Source organism: Bufo bufo, chromosome 2, assembly GCF_905171765.1.
Source record: "Bufo bufo chromosome 2, aBufBuf1.1, whole genome shotgun sequence".
NCBI classification, from domain to species: domain Eukaryota; kingdom Metazoa; phylum Chordata; class Amphibia; order Anura; family Bufonidae; genus Bufo; species Bufo bufo.
Window position 1 is genome coordinate 438638810 of NC_053390.1, and position 24214 is coordinate 438663023.

The following is a 24214-nucleotide window of genomic DNA, read 5'->3' on the forward strand; positions in this document are numbered from 1 at the left end:
ACAATCTGCTTAGTTACTGGGATTTTCACGCACAACCATTTCTAGGGTTTACAAAGAATGGTGTGAAAAGGGAAAAACATCCAGTATGCGGCAGTCCTGTGGCAAAAATGCCTTGTGGATGCTAGAGGTCAGAGGAGAATGGGCCGACTAATTCAAGCTGATAGAAGAGCAACGTTGACTGAAATAACCACTCGTTACAACCGAGGTATGCAGCAAAGCATTTGTGAAGCCACAACACACACAACCTTGAGGCGGATGGGCTACAACAGCAGAAGACCCCACCGGGTACCACTCATCTCCACTACAAATAGGAAAAAAGAGGCTACAATTTGCACGAGCTCACCAAAATTGGACTGTTGAAGACTGGAAAAATGTTGCCTGGTCTGATGAGTCTCGATTTCTGTTGAGACATTCAAATGGTAGAGTCCGAATTTGGCGTAAACAGAATGAGAACATGTATCCATCCTCTGATGGCTACTTCCAGCAGGATAATGCACCATGTCACAAAGCTCGAATCATTTCAAATTGGTTTCTTGAACATGACAATGAGTTCACTGTACTAAAATGGCCCCCACAGTCACCAGATCTCAACCCAATAGAGCATCTTTGGGATGTGGTGGAACGGGAGCTTCGTGCCCTGGATGTGCATCCCTCAAATCTCCATCAACTGCAAGATGCTATCCTATCAATATGGGCCAACATTTCTAAAGAATGCTATCAGCACCATGTTGAATCAATGCCACGTAGAATTAAGGCAGTTCTGAAGGCAAAAGGGGGTCCAACACCATATTAGTATGGTGTTCCTAATAATTCTTTAGGTGAGTGTATATATAATTTTCCGCTAACTTGTGACAAAAAATAAAAACTTCCATGAACTCACTATGCCCATCAGCGAATACCTTAGTGTGTCTACTTGGGGTCATTTGTGGGGTGTTTCTACTGTCTGGGCATTGTAGAACCTCAGGAAACATGACAGGTGCTCAGAAAGTCAGAGCTGCTTCAAAATGCGGAAATTCACATTTTTGTACCATAGTTTGTAAACGCTATAACTTTTGCGCAAACCAATAAATATACACTTATTGCATTTTTTTTATCAAAGACATGTAGAACAATAAATTTTGAGAAAAATTTATATAGAAATGTAGTTTTATTTGAAAAAATTTACAACAGAAAGTGAAAAATGTCATTTTTTTGGCAAAAATTTCGGTCAATTTTGATTTATATAAAAAAAAAGTAAAAATGTCAGCAGCAATGAAATACCACCAAATGAAAGCTCTATTAGTGAGAAGAAAAGGAGGTAAAATTCATTTGGGTGGTAAGTTGTATGACCGAGCAATAAACCGTGAAAGTAGTGTAGTGCAGAATTGTAAAAAGTGGTCTGGTCATTAAGGGGGTTTAAGCTAGGGGAGCTGAGGTGGTTAACTAACAGACGGATAAAAGTTTTTTTTTCTGTGTCACTGGGCTTAGGGTAGGGTAAAAAAATGTTGCACTGCCCCAACAAAACACAATCGCTGTAGATCTCAGAGTTAGCAAGTTCTGATAACAGATAGATTCTTTCCTATTCTCTCCCTCACAGCAGCAGCATCCTATCCCTACACTAGTAAGAGCAGAGTGACGTGCAGCGCTACGTGACTCCAGCTTATATAGAGGCTGGGTCACATGCTGCACTGGCCAATCACAGCCATGCCATTAGTAGGCATGGCTGTGATGGCTTCTAAGGGCACTGCAGCCTTTCAAAAAGCGTCATTAAATCGCCAAACACTGAACTTGAACCCGGACTTTTAATGAAAAGTTCGGGTTCGGGGTCCAAAAATCCTAAAGTTTGGTACGAACTCGAACTTTACAGTTCGGGTTCGCTCAACCCTAATTACCAATACTCATGGATTACTGAGCAAATACTGTCTGAGTGAAGACGTATGCTCCTCAGACAGCATCTGTTTTTTGTGGGTTATTGTTCTGATAGATCAGAGGAAGGGCAAAATAATCAGTGAATTCAACACAAACTTACTGCTGACACCCTCTCCACTCTGTCGGGGGGCTCTACTTGTATTAGCGTTTAATAGAACAGGTTCTGTAGACATCTATGTGGAATCAGCTGACAAGGGTGTAAAAGGAGTGCGCTTCTTCTTGACGCTAACATGGACCTGTAAGGCTGAGTTCATACTTGAGTTATTTGGTCAGTTTTGGCCCAGTGACTGCCCAAATAAGTGAAGTGTGCAGTGATTCTAATAGCAAATCCTGTCAGCTGCATGTCATACTGACTGACAGTATTATTTCACTACCCCAGCACACTCCCTATGCGTGTTACTGAAAGGCACAGTGTTCTACACCCATATAAAGGCTCTATGCAGCCCGGAAATAGCCGTTTCTTATCGCGATTCTTTACAAATATATTCGTATCGAAGCAAATTAATTCATAAAGCAGGCGGAGCAGGCGCGTGACGTAGTGAGTTACGCTGCTGGCTTCCGCCCACTCGCCCGGCCTCCTACCTGCTATGCAAGTTAGTAGTAAGTACCGTAAAGCCTGGATAGGAGTTGAATTAACATTGCCTATATGATTACTACAGTGTGCGGGGCCTGGTGTAGTAGAATACAGTTACTGCACCGGACCCCGCTGCCATTACAAAACAAGATGCCGGCCCCCAGTCCCTCCTCCCTCCCGCTGATACACACGCCGGCAGCTGATACACACGCTATGCGGCAGCGATGTATCAGTGCCATTACAAAACAAGATGCCGACCCACAGAGACACTGTTATGGGGGGGGGGGGGGAATCTGTAGATGACACATAGCATAAGATGCTATGTGTCATCCACAGATCCCCCCATAGCAGTGTCATGCCATCCCCAGATGCCCCCACAATGGTGCCATCCCCAGATGCCCACATAACGGTGCCATCCCCAGATGCCCACATAACGGTGTGTCATCCACAGACCCCATAACAGTGCGTCATCCACAGACCCCATAACAGTGCGTCATCCACAGATCCCCATAATAGTGTCATCCACAAACCACCATTAGTTCAAAACCCACCAAAAGCACACCTTTTGGTTCAAAATATTTGTTTTCTTATTTTCCTCCTCAAAAACCTAGGTGCGTCTTATGGGCCGGTGCATCTTATAGGGTGAAAAATACGGTAAGTATGTGGCTGAAGGTCATTGGATATTAATTTTACAGCAGGCCAGTCATGCACACCTGACCAGTTAGTCTGCCCTGGAGGCTGATTTTAAAGTCAGTATAAAACTGAGTCTACTTTTACAGCACCTACCAGTAGCCATTTGGCTCCAGGAGAAGTATATGGTGGGCTCAGCATGCATATTGGTACTTGCATCCCTGGATCCGATGAAAGCTGTCACGGCACCGGACGGGGTTAAAAGCAGAGTGTGCCTGGCGTGCATGCTGTACCTGCGCTCCCTGGACTTTGTGTGGCTATCATGGCTCATAAACAGGTAGGAACTAGTGTTAGGGACCACTCATAGAGGCGACCTTGACGTGTTGAGTGGCTTATTATGCTTTGGCCAAAATGTACACCAATGCCTCATTCAACATCCAGCATAGAGACAGGGCAGAGTGCTGGTTGCAGAGTGCTATTGCATTTGTGTTTTTGCGTTTGTATGTGTATTTCGCCATGGCGATGTGCACCTGCATACAGGGTTGTGCTGACTGAATCCCCCACATAGCATAAGATGCTATGTGTCATCCACAGATCCCCCCCATAGCAGTGTCATGCCATCCCCAGATGCCCCCATAATGGTTCCATCCCCAAATGCCCCCACAATGGTGCCATCCCCAGATGCCCCCATAATGGTACCATCCCCAGATGCCCCCATAACGGTGCCATCCCCAGATGCCCCCATAACGGTGCCATCCCCAGATGCCCCCATAACGGTGCCATCCCCAGATGCCCCCATAACGGTGCCATCCCCAGATGCCCCCATAACGGTGCCATCCCCAGATGCCCCCATAACGGTGCCATCCCCAGATGCCCCCATAACAGTGCCATCCACAGACCCCCATAACAGTGCCATCCACAGACCCCCATAACAGTGTGTCATCCACAGACCCCCATAACAGTGTGTCATCCACAGACCCCCATAACAGTGCGTCATCCACAGATCCCCATAATAGTGTCATCCACAAACCACCATTAGTTCAAAACCCACCAAAAGCACACCTTTTGGTTCAAAATATTAGTTTTCTTATTTTCCTCCTCAAAAACCTAGGTGCGTCTTATGGGCCGGTGCATCTTATAGGGTGAGAAATATGGTAAGTATGTGGCTGGAGGTCAGTGGACTACAGGCCACAAAAATTATGCATTCAGCATACAGAAAAGAACAAGTAAGTATATGGCTGGAGGTAGATTACACAGTCATTGGATATCAATTTTATAGCAGGCCAGTGGACTACAGGCCACAAAAATTATGCATTCAGCGGACAGAAAAGAACAATTAAGCATGTGGCTGGAGGTAGATTACATGGTCATTGGATATAAATTTTACTGCAGGCCAGTGTATTTACCAGCCCCAAAAATTATGCATTTACTGTACAGAAAAGATCAAGTGATTATGTGGCTGGAGGTATATTAGACATTACTTGCGCTATACCTCCCATTTAACGTGTGCGCATCCTAAATATTAGTGACATTCATTCATTGTAATTTTTTATTAGGCGTGGTGATAGCGATATTACTTGCGCTATACCTCCTGTATAACGTTTGTGCATTCTAAATATCAGTGTATTCAGTGTCAGTGTATTCAGTATCAGTGTTAATATTCAGTGTAATTTTTTATTAGGCGGTGGTGACAGTGATATTACTTGCGCTATACCTCCTGTTTAACGTGTGCGCATCCTAAAAATATTTGACATTTATTTGCGCATACACTTACAAAACCTGCGCTACTGTACGTGTGACATACTTGTAATCATTAATATCATTTAATATGCGCAAGGCGAGCAGTAAGGGACAGGGAAGTGGCCGTGCTGCTGATGGTGCACACAGAGGCCGTGGCCCTGGCGCAGTGAAACTGTGCCTGCTGCCAGAGCACAAGAAACACACTCATCCATGATACCTAGCTTCATGTCCCAGTTTGCAGGGCGGCGCAGGACCCCACTCTCAAAGTCAGACCAGTGAGACCAGGTGGTCGGTTGGATTGCAGCAGATAAGGCTTCCAGTCGGTTAAGCACCACCCTGTCTTCCACAAAGTCCAGTCTCAATAGCCAAGAGTCTGGTCAACAGAATCCTCACCCTGATACTCCTTCCACCCACCATGGAGAGGCTTGGCAAACAAGTGATCCCACAGTCAGAAGAAGATGACGGTGGGGAACGGCAATTAGTGTTTCACGAGGTGGATGATGATGATGAGACACAGTTGCCAATAAGTCAACCGCAATTAATGTCTCAAGAGGTTCATGATGAGGATGAGACACAAGTCAGGAGGATGACCAGAGCGAGGAAGTGGAAGAGGAGGTGCTGGACGATGAAGACACTGACCCAACCTGGGAAGGTGGCAAGCCGAGTGAGGACAGCAGTACAGAGGGGGAAGGATCCGCAGCACCGCAACAGGCTGGAAGAGGAAGTGGGGGGCAAAAGGGAGAAGGTGGGCCACACCAAACAGGCCCGCAACTGTTCCCTGGAGCACCCCCTTGCGGCAATCTCCCTTGCCAAGAGGTAGGTGTTCCGCAGTCTGTCGCTTTTTTGAGGAAAGTACGGACGATAAAAGAATTGTCATTTGCAACCTGTGCCGTACCAAAATAAGCAGGGGCGTGAATACTGGCCTCCCCACCACCAGCATGATCCACCACATGGCATCAAAGCGCCCTAATAGGTGGGCCGAACGCCTGGGTCCACAACCAGTGTCTGCGGGTCACACCACTGCCTCCTCTTCCCCTGTGTTACGTGCTTGCCAATCCCCTGTCCAAGACGCAGGCCCGGATGCCTCCCCCCATGCACCTGGACCTTTTCAAGCACCATCAGCTAGCACATCCACTTCTGTGTCCCAGTGCAGCGTATAGATGTCTATACCCCAGGCCTTTGAACGAAAGTGCAAATACCCAGCCACCCACCCACAGACCATAGCACTAAATGCGCACCTTTCCAAATTGCTGGCCCTGGAAATGTTGCCATTTAGGCTTGTGGACACTGAGGCTTTCTGCAGCCTGATGGCGGTGGCTGTCCCGTGGTACTCTGTCCCCACCCGCCAATATTTTTCACGGTGTGCAGTCCCAGCCTTACACCAGCATGTGTCCCGTAACATCGTCCGTGCCCTGACCAACGCAGTTATTGGGAAGGTCCACTTAACGACTGACACATGGACAAGTGCTTTTGGCCAGGGACGCTACATTTCCCTGACGGCACACTGGGTGAACGTTGTGGAGGCCAGGAGCGAGTCGTACCCTTGGATGGCACAGGTGCTACTGACGTCAATGATTGCGGGCTCTACTTCCATCAGGGTTTCCGCCGCCACCTACGTTAGTGGCTGCAACCCCCCTTCTCCTCCTCTGCCTCCTCCTCCACTTCCACCACTGAATTATCATCTTGCAGCACCAATCAGCCATCAGCATTGTAGCACTGCAGTGGGGAAGCGTCAACAGGCCGTGCTTAAACTGATCTGCTTAGATGACAAACAGCACACTGCCACAGAGCTGTGGCAGGGAATAAGGGACCAGACTGAGCTGTGGCTCTCGCCACTCAACCTACAACCAGGCTTAGTTGTGTCTGATAATGGCCATAACTTGGTGTCTGCTTTGGAGCTCGGCAAGTTCACACACATACCATACCTAGCCCACGTGTTCAACCTAGTGGTGCAGCGGTTTCTCAAAACCTACCCCAATTTGCCTGAGCTACTGGTGAAGGTGCGCCGCGTGTGTGCCCATTTCCACAAGTCATCGACAGTGTCATGGGTAGTATGGGGAAGGAAAGACAACCAAAGGGAACCACAACAAAACAACAACAGACTAGGCCCCAAACCTAGGGAACAAAGAGGTCACCTCCTAGCAATCCCTGTTTCTCTCCCTAAGCTGCTAACAACATGTGCAAATCTCAAAAGGTAGAAATGCACATGCACAGGAACCTGAGACTGCTGAAACACTGCACCAAACCCTCAGCTTAGGGAACAGGGAAAGAGGCAATCGGCTCTTTCCAAACTGAAGGAGCAAGTGTCTCCCTGAGGCCTAGTCAGAACAGACACACCAAGAAAAGGGAAAAGGACTTAGCTTGAGAAGTAACTGGAACAGGAGAACCACCACACAAGCAGAGCACTCCACAGAAGAACTATCAGCCGCAGGGAAACAAGTGAGAGGCGGAACATATAAAGAGCCACCTGACAGATAACGAGCAGCATCTGCGAAGGGGTGGAAACCTGTCAGCAACAATGAAAACAAGAGAGATCTGTTAAATAGACTCCTGAGTCTACGGTCTATCTGAACTTCTAAGATCTCTCCCAGGTCCGGCGGTGACAGACAGCTTCCGCCAGTCTGGCAACGCTGCCGCAGCGCTTGCAATTGCCAGTTCACCGACTGTTGTGCTACGTGAGCACACGCTGGAACTCCACGTTCCACATGTTGGCCAGGCTTTTTGAGCGGCAGAGGGCAGTAGTGGAATACCAGCTGCAACATGGTCGTCGCCTTTCCAGTCAGCTTCCGCTCTTCAAAAGTGATGAGTGGGCATTGATGTCTGACCTTTTGTGAGGTTTTACGCAACTTTGAGGAATCAACTTAGATGGTGAGCAGCGATAACGCTATTATCAGGGTAACCATCCCACTTCTGTGTCTACTCAAACGCTCGCTGCTCACAATTAAGGCGGACGCTTTGCATGTGCAAGAGGTGAAAATGGGGAAAGACCGTACACAGAGTGATAGCCAGACCACCCTCAGTTCTTCTTCTCAGCGCAAATTGGATGATGAGGAGCAGCAGGAGACGGTTGCCTCTGCTACAGAGGGTAGTACCCATGGAAGTTTTATTCCATCTGTTCAGCGTGGATGGGTAGAAGAGGAGGAAAAGGATGAGGAGATTGAGAGTCATCCTCCTGATGAGGACAACGAAGTCTTGTCTGTTGGAACTCTGGCACACATGGCTGACTTTACGTTAGGCTGCCTTTCCCGTGACCCTCGCGTTGTACGCATTTTGGCCAACACTGATTACTGGTTTTTCACCCTTCTTGACCCCCACTACAAAGAGAACTTCTCATCTCTCATTCCTGTGGTGGAGAGGACGAGCAAAATGGTGCAATACCAGAAGGTCCTTGTGGAAAAATTGCTCCAAAAATTTCCAGTTGACAGCACTGGCTGCAGAGTACGTAGTTCCTTGGCCAATCGAGGAGGGGAGCTGAGGGGAACAAACAGCAGTTCCAACATAGGCAGGGCAACACTCTCCAAGGCCTGGGACAGTTTTATGACACCCCGTCAGCACCCTCAACCTGATGCGCAGCCTGGTGTCACAAGGATGGAATAATTTTGGAAGATGGTAAAGCAGACCGTGTCAGAGTCCTCAGTGATCCCTGTGTGCCTTACAACTATTGGGTGTCCAAGCTGGACATGTGGCACGAACTGGTGCTCTACGCCTTGGAGGTGCTGGCCTGCCCCACCGCCAGCGTTTTGTCAGAGCGTGTATTTAGTGCTGCTGGGGGCATAATAAGTGATAAGCGCATCCGCCTGTCAACTGAAAATGCTGACCGGTTGACTCTTATAAAAATGAACAAGGTCTGGATTGCCCCTGACTTCTCTACTCCACCTGAGGAAAGCGGCTGAATATAACCGCACTCTAAATGTGGCTTTTATGGTGTATTGAATACACTGTATTCCCTTGCACCACTTCCACCACTAAAAAGTGTATATGGTTCAATCTCACTTTTCTCGTAATCCTCCTCCATCATATCAACATGCTTATTAGGCTGCCCTCGCTCCTAATGTTTTAGACGGTAAGCTCAGCAGCAGGCTCTCACCCATAATGTTTTAGAGGGTCACCAGCAGGCCCTCACCCATAATGTTTTTGAGGGTCACCAGCATTCCCTCAACCATAATGTTTTAGCAGGTCAGCTCAGCAGCAGACCCTCACCCCTAAATTTTTAGATGGTCAGCTCGGCAGCAGGCCCTCGCCAACAATTTTTTTAGATGGTCAGCTTGGCAGCAGGCCCTCGCCCGCAAAATCTTTTAGATTGGCAGCTTGGCAGCAGGCCCTCACCCACAAAATTTTGTAGATGTTAGCTTGGCAGCAGGCCCTCACCCCTAATGTTTTAGATGGTCAGCTGAGCAGCAGACCCTCAACCCTAATCAGGCTCTGACTGGCCCACAAGGGTACATGGGAATCTCCTGGTGGGCTCCTGAGCAAGGTGGGCCCCTAGTCTCCCACCCCCTGCACAAGTGGCACATAACACAGTAGACTTACTGCACTACATACATATATTCAATTTACAGCACCTCAACCAGCCTATATTCATATAAAAAACTTGTTAAATTATTTATTATATTTGAATGTATCCATACGGTAGGCCCCCAAAATAAATTTACTGGTGGGTCCTAGGTACCCCAGTCCGACACTGCCCCTAATGTTTTAGATGGTCAGATTAGAAGCAGGCCCTCACCCCTAATGTTTTAGAGCGTCACCAGCATGACCTTGCTCCTAATGTTTTATGAGGGTCACCAGCAGGCCATCAATCCTAATTTTTCAAGGGCGTGTATGATGCCCTCCTTTATGTGTAATAGAGGGTGTATTGGAGTGCCGGTTCCTTGTATTTTTTGGCAGCTCTTTCACTTAGTGCATGACAGTGGGACACTGCGAAGTCCGGTGACCACTTTCCTGGATATCTGCCACACGCCCCTCCAGGAGCATTGTGATACTGTGGGGCAATGCCATACGCCTCGCTACAGTAGCATTCTGACTTGCCTTATTCTGCGGAGCTGTGCCATATGCCCCCTTCAGCGGTTAGGCAGCCAGGATTTAGTTAAATACTAAGCCCCGTGTCCCCTGACGATCCCTGGGGTTTTCTTAGTGTATATACAGTAGTTTTTGATATGTTCATTTGATGAAACGCGTTGGAACACGCGAACATATTGTGGCCAATTTTTTTAATGATGATTCTATTACCCTGATCGGGCATCCAGTTTAGCCTCTGGACACGTTGTGTAGGGCCTTTATAGGGATCCTTGATTAGGGTGAGGTTCCGAACGGGGCCACCCCTTGCGGGGCATGGACCCCGTGTTAGGTCACTAGGGCTGAATAGGTCAAGTAGGGTGCAATAGGGTCAGATTGTTTTTCTTGAGGCTTCCCTACCGCCAAGACTGATGACCAGATGCCTGTATTACTGTTCGGACATCTGGTATCAAAAGCCCGCAAGGAGTGACCATCTCCTCTACCGACATTCCACACTTTGGGAATAGTGAGGTTTCTCAACTTAACCGGTAAGACCATTCCGTGTTTTGATATAGCGTCCTGCTCGTCCCAGCATCTGTTCACGGGACTCGGACTCAGGGACCCTATGCCCTGTGTTGTATGTACCTAGCTTGGTGTGTTGCTGTTTTTTCATGTTAGTAGCGATATGAGGATACAATTAAGGCGCAAAATACACCGGCCAGGACACTTGCATGAAGAATAAGAATCTACTTCTTTATTGAGTTTTTCTTTTTTTATGTCAATAAAATAAAACAATGCGTTTCGGGGGTACTCAAGCCCCCTTCATCAGGTTCAAAAAGACTCCATGCTTAATGTGGCACTGATTACAAGTATTTATAGTCAAACACAGATAAGCATCATGGGACTGCCCAGGGGGAGGAGTGTTTCCACCTGTGCTCCCAAGATTTACATAAGCTTTATTTTAATATCAAAATGGTGAAAAAGCTACAGTTCCTAGTTTGAATTCCTGTGGAGATATTTATTTTTTCTAGTATCGTTGAAAACGAGCATTAGCAGTGCCCCTGATCTCGTTATATTCCATTCTCATTGTAAACAGAACGGGTCATGTGACCGCTGGGTTGCGGTCACATGGTCCATCCCCATAGCACCTGAACACAAGCGAAATCCTTTCAGCAAGATTCAAGGAGAAAGAATATCCCAATCAGATTGTGACCAAGGCAAAGCAACGCGCATCAGAACTGACACAAGCAGACGGCTTATTGCCCAAGCCAGAGGAAGTAAATACTACCTACCATATGAATTTCATTACTAATTACAACCAAAATCACAATCAAATAAAATCTATCCTAAACAAAAACTTGTATCTTCTGAAGAAAGACCCGGTTTTGAACCAGATTATTCCAAGTGCTCCTCGTCTGACATACAGACGAGCCCGCACTCTAAAAAATATCCTAGCCTCAAGCAAGCTAAAAAAAATTCGCCACCATAGGGGGACACTCAATTACTACACAAAAAGTTGGAAGTAGTAAATGTGGCCATAATAGATGCCTATGCTGCAATACCATCTGCCAAGAAACATGCTTTAAGAATAAGAGAGATGGCGAATGTTTCCAAATACAGGGCACCCTGGATTGCAATTCTACGCACGTAATATACTGTACATTTTAGAGTGCCCGTGTGGGCTACAATATGTGGGACGCACAATACAAACTTTGAGGAACAGACTAAATAAACATAGGTCAAACGTAAAAAAAAACAATTCCAGAAACATAGTGTTTCCAGACATGCGACTACTTTTCATGAAGGATCTCTCTCTGGTTTCAAAATCACTCCCACAGAACAAATACTGATTCATTAACGCAAAAATCCACAGTGAATAAAAAGACGTGAGATGTACTGGATATACAGTCAGGTCCATAAATATTGGGACATCGACACAATTCTAACATTTTTGGCTCTATACACCACCACAATGGATTTGAAATGAAACAAACTAGATGTGCTTTAACTGCAGACTGTCAGCTTTAATTTCAGTGTATTCACATCCAAATCAGGTGAACGGGTAGGAATTACAACAGTTTGCATATGTGCGTCCCACTTGTTAAGGGACCAAAAGTAATGGGACAATTGGCTTCTCAGCTGTTCCATGGCCAGGTGTGTGTTATTCCCTCATTATCCCAATTACAATGAGCAGATAAAAGGTCCAGAGTTCATTTCAAGTATGCTTTTTGCATTTGGAATCTGTTGCTGTCAACTCTCAAGATGAGATCCAAAGAGCTGTCACTATCAGTGAAGCAAGCCATCATTAGGCTGAAAAAACAAAACAAACCCATCAGAGAGATAGCAAAAACATAAGGCGTGGCCAAAACAACAGTTTGGAACATTCTTAAAAAGAAAGAATACACCGGTGAGCTTAGCAACACCAAAAGACCTGGAAGACCACCAAAAACAGCTGTGGTGGATGACCGAAGAATTCTTTCCCTGGTGAAGAAAACACCCTTCACAACAGTTGGCCAGATCAAGAACACTCTCCAGGAGGTAGGTGTATGTGTGTCAAAGTCAACAATCAAGAGAAGACTTCACCAGAGTGAATACAGAAGGTTCACCATAAGATGTAAACCATTGGTGAGCCTCAATAACAGGAAGGCCAGATTAGAGTTTGCTAAACGACATCTAAAAAAGCCTTCACAGTTCTGGAACAACATCCTATGGACAGATGAGACCAAGATCAACTTGTACCAGAGTGATGGGAAGAGAAGAGTATGGAGAAGGAAAGGAACTGCTCATGATCCTAAGCATACCACCTCATCAGTGAAGCATGGTGGTGGTAGTGTCATGGCGTGGGCATGTATGGCTGCCAATGGAACTGCTTCTCTTGTATTTATTGATGATGTGACTGCTGACAAAAGCAGCAGGAGGAATTCTGAAGTGTTTCGGGCAATATTATCTGCTCATATTCAGCCAAATGCTTCAGAACTCATTGGACGGCGCTTCACAGTGCAGATGGACAATGACCCAAAGCATACTGCAAAAGCAACCAAAGAGTTTTTTAAGGGAAAGAAGTGGAATATTATGCAATGGCCAAGTCAATCACCTGACCTGAATCCGATTGAGCATGCATTTCACTTGCTGAAGACAAAACTGAAGGGAAAATGCCCCAAGAACAAGCAGGAACTGAAGGCAGTTGCAGTAGAGGCCTGGCAGAGCATCACGAGGGATGAAACCCAGCGTCTGGTGATGTCTATGCGTTCCAGACTTCAGGCTGTAATTGACTGCAAAGGATTTGCAGCCAAGTATTAAAAAGTGAAAGTTTGATTTATGATTATTATTCTGTCCCATTACTTTTGGTCCCTTAACAAGGGGGAGGCACATATGCAAACTGTTGTAATTCCTACACCGTTCACCTGATTTGGATGTAAATACCCTCAAATTAAAGCTCACAGTCTGCAGTTAAAGCACATCTTGTTCGTTTCATTTCAAATCTATTGTGGTGGTGTATAGAGCCAAAAATGTTAGAATTGTTTCAATGTCCCAATATTTATGGACCTGACTGTATAAACTCAAAACATTAAATCCATTCGGCTTAAATGAAGCCTTTGAAATTAACCTCTGATCAACTTTTTTGAGTAACTAGTTTTTTTAACAACCTTACAGTACATTGCTCAAAATAATAACATTTATAACCAACCCCATGTAAATACATTAAATACAGAGCACCGTTGGTATTAAGAGTTCAAAATCAAAACATGGATTACCAACTCCATGGAAATACATTGAATACAATTTTGTTTTCTAATAAGATTCAAGTATGTGGGTATATACATCGACTCTTTTATGTATATTTTTTCTGGGTTACAATATGCTGCAGTTTATGTATATACATGTGTGTGTATATACATACGTACATATTCTCTTTCACGTGTTTTTATGATAACTTTTATGACAATTTTTATGATAATTTTTATGACAATGATACTATCAGACGTATACATTTTATGTGATCTTATAATAAGTATATATATTTTACCCATTGTCCTTTTTAACATGTATTTCTATTTACTGTATTTGGATTTTAAACGTATTTATGCTAATTGTTACACGTATTTATACATGTGTATTATATATAGATTGGTCAAAATGTCCCATTTTCACACACACCTCTATTTATAATTCTTATGATAATAGAATTAGTATTTAAAAGTAGTGATAAGAACTATTATGGCGATCTAACACAGATACTATAGTTATGTTGTCCTATATCTCTAAGCAACCTGCACCGCTGCCTCACGTGACCCATCTGAGCACCGATGACAAGCTGGTCACGTGTAACTTCGGCCGCTTACCAGCCAGTTACAGACACAGCGCCGATCGGCTTCTCCAGCCTCGGGGATGCGCACCACGTGACTGCAGCATATGCGGTCACGTGAGGCGCACCCAAACAATGGCTGGATCGCAGCCCACAAGCAGCGTATTTGGGTGTTATGGGGATGGACCATGTGACCGCAACCCAGCGGTCACATGACCCGTTCTGTTTACAATGAGAATGGAATATAACGAGATCAGGGGCACTGCTAATGCTCGTTTTCAACGATACTAGAAAAAACAATTATCTTCACAGGAATTCAAACTAGGAACTGTAGCTTTTTCACCATTTTGATATTAAAATAAAGCTTATGTAAATCTTGGGAGCACAGGTGGAAAAACTCCTCCCCCTGGGCAGTCCCATGATGTTTATCTGTGTTTGACTATAAATACTTGTAATCAGTGCCACATTAAGCATGGAGTCTTTTTGAACCTGATGAAGGGGGCTTGAGTACCCCCGAAACGCATTGTTTTGTTTTATTGACATAAAAAAGAAAAACTCAATAAAGAACAAGATTCTTATTCTTCATGTAAGTGTCCTGGCCGGTGTATTTTGCGCCTTAATTGTATCCTGATATCGCTACTATTTTGCCTTTGGAGAAGATTGGGCATCCTCTCCGGAACCTTTGGATACTACGGCAGCATAAACCGACAATTGGACGCACAAGTTTGCACGAAAGTGCTAAACCTACAGTAGAGTTGTGCCTATTGATAGCACAACTTTTGAAGGTGAACCTCCATTGTTTAGTTCTATCAACCTATTATAATATAAACCGCTGTTTTTTCATGTGGCACACTTGTTTAGGTCCTGCACCTGTTTGTCTGTTTATGTTCGTAAGGTTTTTTTTTATCTCCCGGCTATGGGAATTCTCATTGTGTATAATAAAAGTAAAGTTTTACTATGTTACTGCTCCCCTTTTTCTGATTTTGTAGACTATTTTTTGAGCAGTACCTGGGGAGAGGTGTGTACGCACTATTCTCTCCTGGTGAGACAGTTCCGTTGTCCGTTATTTTTTTTACTAGTACAGTTTATAATATTTTGTACAGGCACACATTAGGGGGTATTTTGTCTAGCATACAATATTAAGGGTATATTTGTACTGGCACACATCATAAGGGGTTATTTTTTGTACTGTCACACTTTATAAGGGGCATTTTTGTACTGTTATACATAAGGGGGCATTTTTTTGTACTGGCACATGTACGGGGGCATTTTTTGCACTGACACATATTATAAGGGGATATTTTTGTACCGACACACATTATAAAGAGGTATTTTTGTGTTGGACACAATATAAAGGGGCATTTTTTTGTACTGGCACACATTATACGGGGGTACTTTTGTACTGGCACACATTATGAGGGTTTTTGTTTCTGGCACTCATAAGGGGAATTATTACTACTGGTGGACATTATGGTGGGCTTTATTATTACTGGGAGACAATGAGAAACGTGATTACTACTATGGGCACTGTGGGGGCATTATTACTTCTGGGGCACAATGGGCAACATTATTACTATTGGGGGCACTGTCGGTGCAATTTTAACACTAGGTTCACTCTGGCAGAGATTTATTACTATTAGTGTGACTTTTGGGAGCACTATTACTGTGGGGGGCAACCTGGCACAGTATCAACGTAGCACAAATATTATTGGGGGTACACTATGTTTATTGCACTATTATCTTCAGAGGCATTATTCACAGTTATTTTTGAGGGCACTGTGTCAAAATAATTATTGAAGGTGGCACTATCTGTGTGGTACTAGTATTTTCAGGGAGATTCATGGGATGTTAAGAAGGGGAAAACTAAGATGTCTATGTGTCAAACTCTGCAGAGACAAGAGACGGCTGAAAGAAATCTTCATGGCAGTCTGGTCCGAATGGAGCTCAAGATCAGGAAAAAGCTCCACTGAATAGAGCTAAACCAAAAGCATGCTCATCTTGCAGCTTTTCAAGTTGTCTGCACTGTAACCAAGCCAAGAATAAACATGCACATTCTTGGCAGGATCTGGAAAACGGCACTGGAAAAATCCTTGTCCTCGTGAGTTGCAGTACAGCTTCTCATTGAAAACAGTGGAAGGCGGTTTCAGCACATATTCAGCACAGTTTTTGTCATATAATCTGCTCTGAAACCAGTGCAAAAAAATGTTGTGTGAACTTACTGTACCCTGAAGATACCTGTTAAGCCTCACTCACACATCAGTGTTTTGGGCAGTGATTTCCATCAGTGAATGTGAGCCAAAACCAGGAGTTTAGGCTACACAGACATAAGGTATAAGGCCTGTTTCACATGGGCGTTGCGCGAAAATGAGCAATTTTTCAGTCCAAGTGCAAAGCATTTTAATGCGTTTTGCACGCGCGTGAGAACAATTGGCATGTTTGGTACCCAGACCTGAACCCGGAATTCTTCACAGAAGTTCGGGTTTGGGATCGGTGTTGTGTAGATTTTATTATTTTCACTTACAACATGGTTATAAGGGAAAATAATAGCATTCTTAATACAGAATGCTAAGTAAAATAGGGATGAGGGGTTAAATTTTTATTTTTTTTATTAAACTCACCTCATCCACTTGTTCGCACAGCCCAGCTCGTCTTCTTTCTCCTTATTTGAGGACCTGTGAGGAAAAGGACCTTTGGTGACATCACTGCGCTCATCACATGGTTCATCGCCATGGTGATGGACCATGTCATGAGCGCAGTGACATCACCAAAGGTCCTTTTTCTCCCAGGTCCTCAAAGAAGAAGAAAGAAGACGAACTGGGCTGCGCCAACAAGTGGATGAGGTGAGTTTAATTTCAAATTATCTTTTTTAACCCCTCCATCCCTAATTAACCTTGTTATAAGGGAAAATAATAAAAATCGGGTCCCCATCGTCACCTAGCAACCATGCGTGAAAATCGCACCGCATCCGCACTTGCTTGCGGATGCTTGCGATTATCACGCAGCCCCATTCACTTCTATGGGGCCTGCGTTGTGTGAAAAACGCACAATATAGAGCTTGCTGCGATTTTCACGCAAAGCACAAGTAATGCGCAAAAATCGCCGCTCATCTGCACAGCCCCACTGAAGTGAATGGGTCCGGATTCCATGCGGGTGCAATGCGTTGACCTCACGCATTGCACCCGCACAAAATTCTCGCCCATGTGAAAGCCTAAGGCCTCTTTCACACGGGCGTCATGTTTTTGGCCCGGATAAGAAGCTGGTGCATCGCGGGAAAATGTTTGATTTTTCCGCGCGAGTGCAAAACACTTTAATGCGTTTGCACGCGCTTGAGAAAAATCTGCATGTTTGGTACCCAAACCCGAACTTCTCCACAGAAGTTCGGGTTTGGGATCAGTGTTGTGTAGATTGTATTATTTTCCCTTATAACATGGTTATAAGGGAAAATAATAGCATTCTGAATACAGAATGCATAGTACAATAGGGCTGGAGGGGTTAAAAAAATAATAATAATTTAACTCACCTTAATCCAGCACCATGGTGGTAGATCATGTGATGGACCATGTGATGAGCACAGTGAGTTCACCACAGGTCCTTTTCCTCACAGATGAAGACAGAAGAGAAGCTGGGCTACGCGAACAAGTGGATTAAGGTGAGTTACATTTTTATTTTAAATTTTTAACCCCTCCAGCCCTATTGTACTATGCATTCTGTTTTAAGAATGCTATTATTTTCCCTTATAACCATGTTATAAGGGAAAATAATAATGATCGGGTCCCCATCCCGATCGTCTCCTAGCAACCGTGCGATTTTCACGCAGCCCTATTTACTTCTATGGGGCCTGCGTTGCGTGAAAAACGCACAAAATAGAGCTGGCTGCAATTTTTACGCAACGCACAAGTGATCCGTGAAAATCACCGCTCGTGTGCACATCTCCATAGAAATGAATGGGTCAGGATTCAGTGCGGGTGCAATGCGTTCACCTCACGCATTGCACCCGCGCAGAAAACACGCCCGTGTGAAAGGGGCCTAAGGGAAAGATCGGCACCTGTTCTGTGTTTAGAGCCGTACCTGGTTTTGGCTCACAATCTCTGATGGAAATCACTGACCAAAACACTGACATGTGAATGAGGCACTACAGGATCTGCTGGTCAATTATACTGCTTCCTCATTAGCAGGAATATTAAATACATGTATTCTTCCTATTATTGATATGATAGCATTATAACTAGGGCTGGGCGATTAATTGATAAAAAAACAAAACCATCAGTACGATTAACCGAGGGCACTTTGCCTATCGTTTTTCCGGTTTTCCCTTATCCCCTTAGTGACCACCTTTTCACGGCAGCCTGGTCTAAGCAATGCACGGCTTTCGCATGCAGTGGAGAGCAGGGGCTCAGCACTCACATGAGAGCCATGCTCCTGCTCTAACAGTCCATACTTGCAGGAGTGCTGATTCAGGCAGTCACTGCTCATACCCCTGAAGACGCCAAAGCTGTTGGCGAAACATGTCGGGGAGCAGATAGTGTTATTAGGGTGTTTTTAAGCAGCAGATGCTTAGCCAATTTAGGTCTGGTTGACATAGCCACAAGAGTGCATCCACAGGAGGGAACAAAATCGCTAGGGACTAGTGCACTGTGAAAGCAACAATGTGCACTAACTTAATGCAGTTGATAATCAAACAGAGATCGCAATAGCCAAGAGGGGAAAGTGCCCCCTAGTGGATACACCTAACAATCAGACCCCGAGCGACTGTTTAATACATAAGGCAGGCAGAGCTGATAATTTTAAATTAAGATGTTCTAATTGTTTATAAAAATAATTAATAAATGTTAAGTTTTACATTTAGTAACACGTGTCAATCAAGGGACATTAATGGTCTTCTGACCAATTGTAAATAAAAAACAAAAAGAGTTATTAACCCAAAATGATACCTATGAAAACTACAAATGTCCCACAAAAATCAAGCAGTCACAAAACTCCATAAAAATAAAAAATAAAAAGTTATGGGTCTTGGAATATGGCGATGCCAAAAAAAGTCTTCTTTTTAAGAAAAGGGGTTTTATTGCACAAAAGTTGTAAAACGAAAAGAAAAAAAACTATGTATTTGGTATCGCTGTAATCATACTGACCCAGAGAATAAAAGATATCATGTAATTTATGCCAAAAAATGGCAGCCGCAATATTTATAAAGTAAAACCCCAGTGGCAGTATTGATATTTTTTCCCATATTTCTCCCAGAAAGAGTTAATAAAAGTTAATCAGCAAGTTATGTGTACCCCAAAATGGCACCATTAAAAACTACAACTTGTCCCACAAAAAACAAGCCCTCATACAGCTACATAGACAGAAAAATAAAAAAAAGTTACAGCTCTTGGAAGGCGAAATGAAACTTGCGGCAGAGGATCCGTCTCTCCGGTGTCATCTGAAAAAGCGGATCCAGTATTAATTCTTTTGCATTTTTAAAGGTCTGCGCATGCGCAAACCGGAAAGCCAGATCCGTTTTGCCCGAACACTTAATGCCGGATCCGGCACTAATACACTTCAATGTAAATTAATGCTGGATCCGGCATTCCGGCAAGTGTTTAGGATTTTTGGCTGGAGAGAAAACTGCAGCATGCTGCGGTATTTTCTCCGTCCAAAAAAACGTAAGAGGGACTGAACTGATGCATCCTGAATGGAAATCTCTCCATTCAGAATGCATTAGGATAAAACTGTTTAGTTTTTTTCCGGTATTGAGCTCCTGTGACGGAATTCAATACCGGAAAATAATAACGCTAGTGTGAAAGTACCCTGAGGGACTAATATTTTTAAGTCATATACAAACAGTATTAATATATACACTCAAAATATGATCAAACCATTGGTGATATAAAACCCTATGCTAAGGCATGCCCCGAGTAGCTCTCTAAGCCACACCCCCAAATAATCGTTCAATAATCAAAATCGAGGTTATATGTTCAATTAGTCAAATTTTTATCATAATCGTCCAGCCCTAATTTTAATTATATTGCTTAGTTATGTTATACATTTTAGTGTCTACTAAACAAAATGCTAATCTGGTACTGTTATCTGACCGATAGGTCAGCCATACTCACCTCACTGTCGACTTCTTTCCAAATGATGCCACCGCACCTTGAAACTCTAAGTACCAAGTCTTTGCTATCTTTGTGTGTGCTTCTAACGAAAAAAGTCTCTATCCCAAAATCTGGATCCAGTTTCTCTAAATCCACTAGATATTTGATTTTGATGAGAGGGACACTGAGTACACATGCACGCATCTTCTTTAGGGACTTCTGAACAATCCTGCGTAATCTCTTGCGGCAGAAGAAATTCAGATTCACAATGCTCTGCCGTAGGCTTTGTGGCACGCAGTGCTTGTAACTATACAAAGAGGGAAGAAAATGTTATACTGAGAGATGAGCCCTACTTCATAGGCCTCATGCACACGACCGTTCCGTTTTATGCGGTCTGCAAACCGCGGATCATGTAGAAATGCCTATTCTTGTCCGCCAAACGGATTTTTTTTGCGGGGGTACAGAGTGCTGTCCGCATCTTTTGCCCCATTGAAATGAATAGGTCCGCATCCGAGCCGCAAAAACTGCAGCTCGGATGCGGACCAAAACAACGGTCGTGTGCATGAGGCCATAAGGTAAAGACATAGTTGCTGCAAATTCCATGGGGCAGATATGTAATGAAAATGCGCCAGTTTTTGAAGCAATTTGTGTCAAGAAACTGGTGGGCATATTTTGCATCACATTTACTAACTGTTTTACAACTTTTATATACAAATTGGAGCTCACTCACACCAAATATGGACTCCTAAATATACCAAATTCTACCACCAGGCTCCTGTGCCCCAGAGCCCATAAAAGGAGTAAATTACATTTACAAAAACGGTTAGCACTCGAGGTATATTAAATTTAGCAATATTTATTAAAAATATAAAAAGGATCAAAATAAAATACTGACGACCAATGGTAGATCCAAATAACACATAATATAAAACATCTATATGAATACACAGTATACTGTCACAATAGACTCCAATATACCATAGTACAGTTGATGTTAATTAAATTCCCAGATAGCAGACTTGGTAGGTTGTTCACCTTCTGTGCATTCAGCACTGTCCTGTCCTATAGTAGAGAAGTGTCTCTGTTTCTACACTGCGTGCAGAATTATTAGGCAAATGAGTATTTTGACCACATCATCCTCTTTATGCATGTTGTCTTACTCCAAGCTGTATAGGCTCGAAAGCCTACTACCAATTAAGCATATTAGGTGATGTGCATCTCTGTAATGAGAAGGGGTGTGGTCTAATGACATCAACACCCTATATTAGGTGTGCATAATTATTAGGCAACTTTCCTTTCCTTTGGCAAAATGGGTCAAAAGAAGGACTTGACAGGCTCAGAAAAGTCAAAAATAGTGAGATATCTTGCAGAGGGATGCAGCACTCTTAAAATTGCAAAGCTTCTGAAGCGTGATCATCGAACAATCAAGCGTTTCATTCAAAATAGTCAACAGGGTCGCAAGAAGCGTGTGGAAAAACCAAGGTGCAAAATAACTGCTCATGAACTGAGAAAAGTCAAGCGTGCAGCTGCCAAGATGCCACTTGCCACCAGTTTGGCCATATTTCAGAGCTGCAACATCACTGGAGTGCCCAAAAGCACAAGGTGTGCAATACTCAGAGACATGGCCAAGGTAAGAAAGGCTGAAAGACGACCACCACTGAACAAGACACACAAGCTGAAACGTCAAGACTGGGCCAAGAAATATCTCAAGACTGATTTTTCTAAGGTTTTATGGACTGATGAAATGAGAGTGAGTCTTGATGGGCCAGATGGATGGGCCCGTGGCTGGATTGGTAAAGGGCAGAGAGCTCCAGTCTGACTCAGATGCCAGCAAGGTGGAGGTGGAGTACTGGTTTGGGCTGGTATCATCAAAGATGAGCTTGTGGGGCCTTTTCGGGTTGAGGATGGAGTCAAGCTCAACTCCCAGTCCTACTGCCAGTTTCTGGAAGACACCTTCTTCAAGCAGTGGTACAGGAAGAAGTCTGCATTCTTCAAGAAAAACATGATTTTCATGCAGGACAATGCTCCATCACACGCGTCCAAGTACTCCACAGCGTGGCTGGCAAGAAAGGGTATAAAAGAAGAAAATCTAATGACATGGCCTCCTTGTTCACCTGATCTGAACCCCATTGAGAACCTGTGGTCCATCATCAAATGTGAGATTTACAAGGAGGGAAAACAGTACACCTCTCTGAACAGTGTCTGGGAGGCTGTGGTTGCTGCTGCACGCAATGTTGATGGTGAACAGATCAAAACACTGACAGAATCCATGGATGGCAGGCTTTTGAGTGTTCTTGCAAAGAAAGGTGTCTATATTGGTCACTGATTTGTTTTTGGTTTTTTTTTGAATGTCAGAAATGTATATTTGTCAATGTTGAGATGTTATATTGGTTTCACTGGTAAAAATAAATAATTGAAATGGGTATATATTTGTTTTTTGTTAAGTTGCCTAATAATTATGCACAGTAATAGTCACCTGCACACACAGATATCCCCCTAAAATAGCTAAAACTAAAAACAAACTAAAAACTACTTCCAAAAATATTCAGCTTTGATATTAATGAGTTTTTTGGGTTCATTGAGAACATGGTTGTTGTTCAATAATAAAATTAATCCTCAAAAATACAACTTGCCTAATAATTCTGCACTCCCTGTAGTCTCATATAGTGTAGTATACTGGCTAGTAGTAGTTTAAAATGCTGCAGCTCACATTGCAGTCTGTGGATGTACTCACTCTCCTGGATCAACCAGACTTGTCTCTCTTGCAGCTTGGAGTCCACCAGGCACTAGCACACCTGCATGGCTTGCAGGCAATTGCCAAGGATGATGATAGGTGCACCTAACTCGAATGTCTTGCTTGCCTGTCAGCTGAGCTCCTTGTTAACCCCTTAAGAAATAATACTGTACATGTATGTATTATATGAAGACTGTATGGAGCGGGCTGCTTCTCTATAATACATACAGCAGGCACCCGGCCACAATGACCGAGATCTGTAATGATGCTGAAACCGGTCATTGCGGCATCTGTGGAGTTGGAAAGAGGGAAGTAGCTCCCTCTCCCTTCAGATCCTCAGTGAAAACATGGGGCTCCGATTTGTTACCATGACAGCCTGTAGCCTGCTGAAAGGCCTGTCATTGTAAGCTGCCTGTGAAGCTGTGCATGAGGCACAGCTTCATATGCAGACATTGAAAATCGCATAGACCACAATAGTTCTCTTTTATGGTCTATGGGGCAAGCAATCAGAAGATAGCTGTGAGAGACTGAGTAAAAAGTAAAAAAATAAAAATAAAAATATTCAAATCACCCAAATTTAACAATTTTACATAAAAAAAAGATAAAAACAATAAAAAAGTAAACATAACAGGAATCACTGCATCCGAAAATGTCTGAAGGCTGTAACGGGAAAAAACAATAAAAATACGCCATTCGTCATTTTTTAGTCACCTTGTAGCTCCCAATAAATTGAATAATAGTGATCAAAATGTTGTATGTACCCCAAAAATGCTGACAATAAAAGCAGTTCAGCCTGCAAACAATAAGCCCTCATACAGCTCTGTAGACAGAAAAAACTTATAGCTGGCAGAAAATGGAGATGTAAAGAAAATTCTAAGTTTTCTTTACATCTCCATTCAAAGAAAAAGTTTTTATGTTTTTTAAAAGTAAGTAAAAAAAAAAAAACTATGCATATTTGGTATTGCTGTAATCATACTGACCCACAATAAGGATGTCATCAAACGTCATAGTAATCAAAATCCAAATTTCTTTTTTTTTTTTTTCAATTTTACCTTACAAAGAATATTTTTCCCGTTTTCCAACAAAGATATGGTAAATTAAATGGTACTATTCAAAAATACATCTTGTCCTGCAAAAAATAAGCCCTCATATGGCTATGTTAAAGGGAAATGTAAAGTTATGGCTATAGGAACATGGGTAGACAAAATAAAAAATGCAAAAATGAGAATCCCCTAGTCCGGGAGTCTGTTGGC

At 43.6% G+C, this 24214-nt stretch overlaps 1 protein-coding gene across 1 annotated transcript in view; it reads right to left on the reverse strand.

The window, feature by feature from the left end:
- JAK3 (Janus kinase 3) overlaps positions 1-24214 on the reverse strand; it is a 262203-nt gene that overhangs the window by 156671 nt on the left and 81318 nt on the right. The window contains exon 6 of the mRNA XM_040417463.1: positions 20249-20534. Within this exon, the coding sequence (XP_040273397.1) occupies positions 20249-20534 (286 nt within the window). The remainder of the gene's footprint in view (positions 1-20248; positions 20535-24214) is intronic.